Genomic DNA, 10,823 nt, shown 5'->3' with positions numbered 1-10,823 from the left:
TGCAGCTCAGTTGGTGGATCAACTAACAGCTAGTTGAGTCTTATTAGCAATTATCGAGCTTCCTTTTTCTTACCAATCTCCTTCTACACTGATCTCTCTCACTCTCTCATCCTCTCTCCCACTCTCTCTCTCTCATTTTCCTCTCTCTCTCCGACACCTCAACATCCCTTACATAAGCACATCATTACGGTCATTAAACCTGTTTGGAGGGGAGGATCACGATTGAGGACTGCACACACTTTTCGTCTCTAGATTCGATTATAACGTTAATCAGACTGGCACCCCTACGTCTCAATTCAGAACAGAATGTTCGGATCTCTTTTTTACTTCGATCTGATAAACCGATTTCTCACATTGGTTTGTCATCACATAATTTTCATTCTGCAGGAAATTGATGATATATCACCACTTTGAAAGTGATGATATACGAAACTTCCAGAAATTTTCACCAAGTTAATTATTTGACTTCCTGCGATTGTGTTATTTACTATGGTGAGATAAATCTTAAACTGTCAGCATTATTTGTTAAATGTTATTCATGATAAAAGCTGACAGATTCAAGTGAATCCCACTTTGATGTCATTATCGCGAAAAATTTGGCGCAAAAAGGCGCTTTAGAGGTCTTCACTAGATCAAGAAATTCAAAACAAAGGCTTCAATTTGATATGCTTCTGGTCTTAATTGATTTTAGTTCAATCATACGTTCTAGATGTATTAGTTTTTGTTGATGGAAAAATGGCACATAACAGTAAGTTGGGAGTTGGACAGTTTATATAGATTTGAAAAGGAGTAGACCTATGTTGTAGTGAGATTCCCTTCATACTGTAAGCATTTATCTTATTTATAAGAGATGATGACTTTTTTGGAGTAGGAGTGAATTACAAGCATGTATTCTACTCAAGAAGTATCGAGAACTGAAATTATTCATGCACTGTTTCAAATAAGAACGTAACTAAGAACATATCAGAAAATACTTAACTTGGTTGATGAATTATGTTTCTTCAAGGTAAAGAAAACTTTAGCTTAGCCTACAGTTCAATATTAGGATTTTCCAGTGTATTTTTCTTGTATGTAAGCATTGAGCATAAATTACTAGAATAAACCAGGTCCTATAGTGGTATTTACTTTGGACAGTCAGCGGTGGTTAAATTAGAAGCATTTATATTCAAAAAATGTTGACAGTTCACAGTGCATTATTCTATAGTAATCACGTCTTGTAAACGTACCTCACATTATCTAGTAAAAGAAAACTATCCTCACACCGGAAACGGCCCTATTTGGCAATACATCCAGGAGTGAAGAAAAATGATCGGAAATCACCCCCTGTAACTATAACATGTTCAAAGCCTACCATCATTGCCAGCTCTGTAGAATAACCAGCACAATCACCTCCACTACCAAACAAAAAATGATTGGTAGCATTAACTTCCGTCGATACAATGATGACATCACAAGAAATGGGATGGTTTACTAAACCAATAAACATAACCTGTAAACCACTATTTACCACTGACGACAATAAAACAACACCGGTCTGATCACCCTCGAAAAGGCGGTGCGGTACTTACAGGGAGGGAGAAACACCCCTTATTTAGGCCCTGAACTCTAGGGATAATCATGAACAATCTAAAAAAGAGAAAGATTGGGAGGACGAGGAGTAGGAGGAGGAGAAAGAAATGGTGGTGGTGGAGGATTAGGGGGGAAGAATGAAAAGGAGGTGAAGACGAATAAGAAGAATAAAAAGGACAAGTACAAGGAGAATGGGAAAACGATAAAAATAAAGCGTACGGTGTGCCGAAAAGACACTACTCTGAGTGTAGTGTAGCACCGCGAATGGAGGGTGCCCTGTAAATGATCGAATTATAGCACATTTGTCTTTTTGCGTCCCTTTTGCCCAAAAACAGGAAATCACAGTGTGCTTGTAACAACAGTTGTTTCTTCTGCAATAAAGGATGGTTTGATGTGGTGAAGTGGGTAGGGGTGCCAATAATATAGGGAGAGGGTGTAAATGGAAGGCAAGTGTAAGCAGGTCGTTCCTTCCGATACACCCTCTACATAAGCCATCTGGCTTATAACACCCTTATTCTGATATGTGGCGTGCTAACAATACAGTTGCGTTATTGGTTGCATTCTGTATTGTTTCATTCGATTATTTTATTGATGGTATATAACCTGTTCTGTCGATTCCTTTGGAAAGTAATATTCTTTTGAGATAGTTTGTTATTCATTTTTCAATACTTATCATCAGAATTTATTAACATACATTTTTTATCAGAAGAATTATTCTGCAAATGTGATGACAACCAGTACAAGTTATCCATCAGAACAATTTTGTTTTGAGGCAAAACAATATTGCCAGCGTCCCTATATTTTCCATAATTCTCATATGGGAAATAAGGCAAAATAGAAAACGTGATTGAGCGCTTTTAGTGCTCACTGTGTCCAAGCATGGTAAATCTGTACTGCCTTTTAACCCAACTAGTTGAACAGTTGAATAATTCTATATGGTTTATTTTAAAAATAAAATCAATCTTCTATGAAGTCTGCCATGAGTTGAAAAAAATTGGAATCATTGAAGAAACATGTATAAGAGTTACTCGGATATTGGAATCAGGTGCGGTTCCAGGACTCTGACCTTGCGGTGATGGTGATTAGGTTGGTCGTCCGGGGGACCCCCCCCTCCACCCCCCCACCACAAGGTGTTTAATTGAAAATAGCATTTGAGTTTTTTTTTATTATTAATTGGATTTTTAGAACATGCGCCCCCTTAGCTTGATATTTAACTAGACCTTCGACCCCTCCTTCTGCCCTAGATCCCCGCCTGGTTTGATGAGAGTGAATTAATCAAGCGAGTGATGCTTTGCGCTGCACAGAGTTATTCTAGTTCTATGATTATTGCATATTATGGTGAAATCTAGTAATAAATTAGCCTAATTTATGATAACAATAAGAATGTCTATTTCTAATAATTCAGCCAGTTATCATTTATTGCTTTATCAAATAAATTTGAGGATACTTGTCAAATAGTATCGAGGAGTAGATTTAGAAAAATCAGAGACTTAAAATTGCATCCCTTCACAAATCCATTTAATTAATATTATCACAACATCCAATATTATTCGAGCATTATCTTGAACATTAACGCTTCTTTATTTTATTTTTTATACTTTGCGGAATCATATCCTGAATCTGCTGTAGAATATCAGCGATTTTCATCTGCCAAATTGTCAAATTCTTCTCGAGCGTCTTCCAATCCATTGCTGCCAACTTCGAACCTTTTATGCGCAACTTTTTGTCTTCGTCTTCCATTGTTTTGATGCCTTTGGCTATCAGCTGTGCAGCCAGTTTGCGTTTTTCGTCTTCGATCTCTTTCTCGACGAAAATTTTCTGACCCTGCTGCACCCCAGGGGTGGAAGATGGGGGTGGTTCTACGGAGTAACTGCGAGATGATACAATGAATCGCTGCGGTTTTATGTACAAGGATTCTGAAACATAAATAATTACTATGAAGTGACTCAGTATTGCTGTATACAAGTTTAGATGGAAGGCTTCAGAAACATAAATTATTTTAAAAGTCAAATTATTTTGCAATGAAACAATAATTATTAAAATCATAAAACTTATATAAATATTAGATTCAGTAGGTAACGCATTGTAATAGGTATCAGGGGTGCCCAGCCCCCCCAAGGGCAATGGCGCTTGCCCCCCCCCCCCCAATCATAGTGTAATGCCACCCCCCAAAGTACCCCAATTCCCAACCCTTTAGTTTTTAGCATTAGTCAGTGTATGACAATAAAATTCACATCTTACATTCTAATCTTCCAAAGGACATTATTTACCTTTGGTCTTGTGAGGAATTCTTTCTGTTTTCATCATATTGTAGAAATATATACCATCGTTTCTCATCTCTTTCAAAATAGAAATAAAGTATCTTTTTGATATTATTTTTGAGACTAGCAGTGCACCCGTTCTTGTTCGGGAGGACTAGAAAGTACTACATTGCATCAGGAAAAACTACATGACAAATATTTTAATAGGATATTAGAAGATAAGTAAGGAGGCTTTGCTTTTTAAATGTTAAGGTTACTTATAAAAATTTGAATAATAAGATCATTGATAATTCTTTATTGCAAAAGAATATTGCATAGCAATTTTGGTACCTAAACATTCATACAAATTTGGAACGATTTTATTCATACAATATAATATATTGTAATAGGCCTATTATATAATAATATAATATAATAATATAATATAATAATATAATATAATATAATAATATAATATAATAATATAATATATTATATTATAATGTCGGCAAGTTCAGGTATTCTAAGTCCTATACTATTAAACGAGCAATTTCTGTTTAGATGTTTATATGTTTGTATTTCACCGGATCTCGAAAACGGCTCTAACGATTCTCACGAAGTTCAGAACATAGTAGGTTTATAATAATTTATTATAAAAATTCGATTGCTCTAGGTCTCATCCCTGGGAAACTTGCTGAAGGACATTAAAAGAATTTATCCATCCTTGGAAAAACAGCTGATAATTTCGTCGTCTGTTGATGATGGAAGTGAGTGAGCGAGTGTGGGACTGAGACAAAATTATGACTCAGCTGTTGAACTTTTGTATCTAATTCAATCAGGTACTTAGTGGCAGTTGTACAAAAGCCGGTTGAATTTTAATCCTGATTAATTCCAGTAGAACCAATCAGATAGGCTATCTTTTTGAGATGGTCTTCTGTGATTTGGTTCACGTGAAATTAATCAGGATTAAAATTTAACATGCTTTTGTGAGAGAAATTTTTGCATTCCTCTGGGAATTAATCTCAATCCACTGTGATTAGATAGAACCTTTCTGTATGAACTATGAATATTTATTATAATTTCTTCTTTCGAAATAATTTTTATATGCTATTGTAGGTACTCCAGAGCGGAGCTCGGTGCCCCGATATTTATCATGAATTGGAACAGGTTGTCACTGATGTTGTGTTGTTGGTACCGTAGTATTTACTTTTTAACATTACAGGAGTAAATAACACAAGTCGAACAAAATGTATCTTTAAATGGTTTGGTTTTTGGAATAAAGATATCATCCGAACAAGTACATTTTGTAAATTCTATCTATTAATATCAAATATCAGGGCACCGAGCTTTGCTCGTTATTTATTCATTGATAAACAGAACTCAATTCTTTAAAATGATTGGGGAAGGACTAACAGGTACAGCCCAAAAGTGTTTCTTCTCCGAATTTTGATTTATACACTATAAAATTTATAGTTGGAATATCTAATATTCCAAAAAGTAGGTTATGTTTCATACACTTGAATTCAAGTGCAATTTTCAGTCCTAATATTTGAAAACATAAAACTTCTAATTCAGATTGTTTACATACCAAATTGAATAACAAAATAACACTCACTAATCACTTAGAACTGTAAAATAATGATTAACTTTGAATATCATGATATATATACCATCTCATGTCAACAAATCAGATTACTGTATTTTGATCGAGTCAATTGAATTTTCTAGATTTCTCGCGAGATACGGTAAGCTAATTGATTAAACAGCTGATCTCCCACACAGGCACACGCATCTTCTGTTATCGACAGACGATGAAATCATCATCTGTTTTTCCAAGGATGAATTATCCTTTTCATGTTCTTCAGGGAGTTTTCTCAGGGATGAGACCTAGTGCAATCGAATTTTGATAGCATAAACCTACTATATTCCGAATTTTATGAAAATCGTTAGAGCCGTTTCCGAGATCCGTTGAACATAAATAACCATATACGGGAACCAGATAGCCAGAAAACCAGATATAAAAAATAGAAAAATATAAACAGATATACAGAAATTGCTCACCTAATATAATAGGATAACAACTTATAGTCGTCAAATGGTCGTTTTTCAGGAAACAGCCCCGAAATAATTTTTTTCGATGATTCTATATGTACCTATTTTGGGGCGCTGAATTCTAATCTGAAATTTGCTCACATGCCAGAGGGCTACTTCACCCCCAAAAATTCGGACTTTTTTCAAGTTTTCCATTTAATTTTTCGAGAAAAAGCATTCTCTATATAATATCAAAGATAATAAAATTTCCAATGAATTGAGTGGTCGCGCAGGACTACTTTTTGGGTTTTTTTATCTGAAGTGATCCACAAGATACGCAACTTTGAATGTGCGAGAAATTTGTGATACTTCCCCCATTTTCACAGTCTCGCATATGCAACGTTGCGTATCTTGTGGAACACTTCAGATAAAAAATCCAAAAAGTAGTCGAGGTTGTGATGAATTTTCTCCTCTTTTCACTCACATGAATTATACTTCTGTTCTTAATACCGTTCAAAAGTTACAGCCAATTGAATGATGATATTAAATTTATTTTCTCATTTATCTTGCGATTTCACTGTTATTGAAGAGTCTATAAAATAAGCACAATACATGATAGAAACTTGCGATTGGCCTTAGATGAGAGAAAATTTCATGCTCTATAAGCTGAGTTGCCTTAAATTGATCTTGCATTACTTTTTATTTCGAAAAACTGTCGAGACTGTGAAAATGAGAAAAATATCGCAAATTTCTTGATTTTTTGAAACAAACGTATCTTACTTAACTTTTATATTTCTACAAAAATCATTCACCTCACATAAAAGAGGAGATTCTTTTCTTCAAATCAAGACCAAGAATCATTTTGAGTTACCGAGACACACAGTTTTGAATATAGAAATCGGTCATTTTTCTATGCATTGAAATATGGGCTAAAATCCACTAAAGGAGGAATTTCCTATTTTTTTAACAAATTTTAGTGATGTGATACATGATTTTCAACCGCCTTGACGAGCTGATATGGACGAGCTGTGGTATGAGGAGATGTGATCATTCAGTCAAAATTATAAGTGATTAAAGTTTTGATCCTGGACGTATCCTTATGTGTGCCCCCCACTAGGAAAATACTGAAATCTAACGAGTGATTCTCATAGAACATAACCCTCGTATGGTGATTTCAGCCGAAATGTTTCTTTTTTTTAGGAAGGCCATGAAAAGGTATTATAATGAGAATTTGAATTTTGGCAGTAGGACATGATTTTCTATTTTTGAGTTTATTCCCCCTCCCACTAAATTCAAAAATAGGTAGCCTACCCAAGGAGTTCTGTTCAGAATTAATATTGTTAATTCACGTGATGTGTGGCTTTCTATCATTACTAGAAAAAGATCCTAGTTGTATAGGGTAGAGGTGCTAGGTTCGCATAATTTTGAAAACCCCTAAAAAATACCACTTTTTTGAGAACTCTTAGCTCCGGAATCAAAAATAATTGTAGTCCTGCGCGACCACTCAATTTATTGGAAATTTTATTATCTTTAATATTCTAGAGAATGCTTTTTCTCGAAAAGTTTAAGGTTCTCAAGATTAAATGGAAAACTTGAAAAAAGTCTGAAATTTTAGGGTTTTTTGAGAGTTTCGGGGGTGAAGCCGCCCTCTGGCGTGTCAGCAAATTCCAGATTAGAATTCAGCGCCCCAAAATACATATAGAACCGTCGCGAAAAATTCTTTCGGGCTGTTTCCTGAAAAACGACCGTTTGACGACTATTATACATAACAGAAAAAAGTAATGAAGCATTACAATAATTACTTGATTACTGTGTGGCAAAAAGAGTTTAAATTTGAAAGATTGAAATTTCATTTGAGATTGAAAGGCTTCATTTGATATTTTTGACAAGAGAAGTTTTTTCTTCTGACAAATTCACTAGAGTTTGCAATGTTGTTTATAATTGCATTCCCATTTCAGAGACATTAATATTATCATGAAAAGTATTTGAAATTAAAATAATTATTAGATTAAAATATACATTACAATTCAACTTATCATTGTGCTTTCAAGAAAATTAGGTTGCAACAGGAAGGAAACTCAAACACAGGACCATTAAAAATTAAAATTAATCAAAGGAAATCAGAATAATAGTGGATGATGAAGTTATAATTTATTTTTGTCAAAGATTTACCTTCAAACTCATAGGCTTAAAATTACTAAAACTCCTGCATACAAACTATTATCAATTGTATTTTCATGCTTTATATTGAGTTACACTTAGCAAAATATAACATTGTAAAGGTGGGAAAATGTATTAAAATTAACTAAATCAGGATATCTCTATTTAATACCTTGATTTTTTAGCCATGATTAAAAATGTTGACATAAAATATAAAAAAATCATGCCCCCCCCCCAAAAATGTTGATGGCGCAAATTGCGCCATGCCCCCCCCCCTTGTGGGCACCCCTGATAGGTATGTATACAGAGTGGGTGGAAAGTCCTTTGTGTATTGTGATTACCTTTGGGTATGAGATATTAAGCTGTTCTCGGACTTTTCACCAAACCTGTATATTTCGTTATACAGAATTACAGTATATATTTCAGGATTTTTGAGTGCAATGAATTATTTAAAGCTTGGATGTTCTTATTTTTATAACAAATTTTTCTGGTTGTCTTCTTTTAAGCAATAATAGCCTAGTGACTTGGTGGCCCAAGCTAGTATAAAAAAAATTCTATATCAACCCATTATCAACTTACTAGATAGGTTCCATAACAGAAACATTGAAACCATAATGGCTACATAATACTTTTGATAAATTACACTTCAATTCTATAGAACATTTGGAGTAGAGTGGAAGCCTATAGTAACATTACCATACAAGATCTCTGTGAAGAAACTTCTTCAAGTCTTGTTTCAGCTGTCTATATTAATTATCTAATATTACTGTCTGTATTTTTTTGGCTTTTTGTAAACTTTTTGCAAGGAAAATGTGACAAATCTTAGACAATTTTACAAGGACTTCTCATTACAGGACTTATATAAGTAAATACTTATAAGTATTACTTTATACATTTCCCACTTGAACATTCATTTGAAACAAAACGTAACGTTCCATTGTGCATGTATAGCCTAATTTGAATTTTTTGGTTTATCAAGCATAGCTTATGAATTTGGAAAATAAAGCATCTATTCCTTTAATTCATTGCGAAGGAATTGTTGAACTGAGCACAAAAGGTTTACTGAATTGTACTCCTCTGATAATTATGAAGATTCTATACTTTCATTGCTTGATCGAGTGGAAATGCAATGTAAAGATATGGTTGCAGAATTAATATCTTTGAATAAATTAGAATATCTACCAATACAGTTGCGTCCATGGATTGGAGTAATCATAGGCGGATGTAGTTTAGAAGCCATTGAAAACATCTGCAAAGAAGTAAGAATGTGTTTACTCTTGGAAGTTGATCTCTTGAATTGATCTGCTACCAAAACATTAAGGCTAGGAGACTGGACATAGGCAACTACATAGACAGTTTCAAACAATATTTTACTCACCAAGGAATACAATCTGAGACTCATCGTCAAATAAAAGATTTATCTTGCTTAAAAATATTATATTTCAAATTGAATTATTGACAAGGATTGAAGAAGTCAATATATTCAACATTCAATCCGTCTCCCATTAAGGGTAAACACAAACGGATGATTTCATGGTCGAATTTAGTTTAAAAATGTATGCCGGTCAGAAATTCTTTGATATAGTAGATAATCAGCTGTTCCTATTCTTGATAGAGAGAAAACTATAAGACTTTTGATTGAATCAAATTGATTCATCCTAGGTATTTGAAAAATCGTGGAATGAATAAGGGTCAGTCTGAAAAATATGCATTTGAAAAAATTATGGATTATTAACAATTTATTCCCAAATTTACTAGACAATTGAAAAAACAAAATCTGAACCAAGGAGGTGGAGTGATAATTCAAGTAACTTTCTCTGTATGGTTGGTTACCTTGCATCAAGGTACTATATTTTGTGTATTTCAAAACAGCTGAGATATCCGTTTAATTTTTTCAAATGGATTTTTAACATACCATTGAAAAATTAGATCAAACCTAAAGCCTGTTTGATATTTCCTCAAGCTATTGCCAACCAAACAAAATTTGAAGGACGCTAGTCTGTCTTGACCGGTAATCCCAGCTCAGAGGTCTGAGCTAGATGGACGTCGAGAATATTATTCTCTACAATATGAAAAATATATGTGATACTTTGTGAATTTCATACAGGTATTCTTCGCTGAATATTGGGAGCAGCAGATATAAAAACTATTATTATTATCATTATAAACATATTATTATAATATAAGCGGTTTTTGCCGCGGGGAAAAATTTGAACGTTCATGAGAATTTCACAGATGATATTAATCCACAAAATCCCCTTTTATTATAATAATATGTTTTTAATAAAAATAGTATTATAATAATAATGTACCTACGAGTATAATGAAAATTTTCATAACGGCAAGGAAAGTTGTGTGAGTGCGTCACACCAGATTTTTTGTGAAAGAAGATGAGCCAAAAAAATAGACGAATAAAACAAGTTTTGAAGCATTTTTGAGTTCAGTAAGCGGAAGGTAAAAATATTCCTGGTGAGTACGGAAAGGAACGCTAGCCTAGATACGGTGTATACTCGTATTGCGATGCTAAATGTATGAAATTCTCATGAACGTTCAAATTTTTCCCCGCGGCAAAAACCGCTTCTAGTGAATGATTTAATAGAATCAACAGTTGCCTCTCTCATTAAGTTCGCATTTGAATAATAGAGTTATTTTTCGAATTTCGGGCTTATTTTCGATTTAAGGTGAAAATGTTACTGGATATTAATTATTGTAGAAATTTTCATGCCGAATCTTTTCCACTTGACATTTTTCTTTTAAAAAGTATCTGAAGCCTGATAATTGGAAATCTAAAATCTAACTGTGCATAGATATAGATGGGGCGGA

General features: G+C 33.8%; 1 protein-coding gene across 1 annotated transcript; it reads right to left on the bottom strand.

The window, feature by feature from the left end:
- Positions 1 to 3,065: 3,065 nt before the first annotated feature.
- On the bottom strand, positions 3,066 to 9,841 carry LOC120352662. Its single transcript, XM_039434298.1, has 3 exons — positions 9,379 to 9,841; positions 9,183 to 9,249; positions 3,066 to 3,485 (listed from the first exon to the last, which is right to left on the bottom strand). The coding sequence occupies exons 1-3, from the start codon at positions 9,400 to 9,402 to the stop codon at positions 3,139 to 3,141; spliced, it is 438 nt and encodes a 145-aa protein (XP_039290232.1). The 5' UTR covers positions 9,403 to 9,841; the 3' UTR covers positions 3,066 to 3,138.
- Between the last annotated feature and the right edge of the window lie 982 nt (positions 9,842 to 10,823).

Source organism: Nilaparvata lugens, chromosome 8 (genome assembly GCF_014356525.2).
Source record: "Nilaparvata lugens isolate BPH chromosome 8, ASM1435652v1, whole genome shotgun sequence".
Classification (NCBI taxonomy): domain Eukaryota; kingdom Metazoa; phylum Arthropoda; class Insecta; order Hemiptera; family Delphacidae; genus Nilaparvata; species Nilaparvata lugens.
Note: the sequence above shows the minus strand (reverse complement) of the source record. Positions and strands in the feature narration are given on the sequence as shown.

What these genes read in the sequence shown, in the direction of transcription:
- LOC120352662 (XM_039434298.1), bottom strand. Translation starts at nt 9,402, where the DNA reads ATGAGTCTCAGATTGTATTCCTTG. An exon ending in GTCTCAGATTGTATTCCTTG is followed by an intron (nt 9,250 to 9,378) that starts GTGAGTAAAATA and finishes ACTTCTTTGCAG; the next exon opens with ATGTTTTCAATGGCTTCTAA. An exon ending in CCATGGACGCAACTGTATTG is followed by an intron (nt 3,486 to 9,182) that starts GTAGATATTCTA and finishes TTTATGTTTCAG; the next exon opens with AATCCTTGTACATAAAACCG.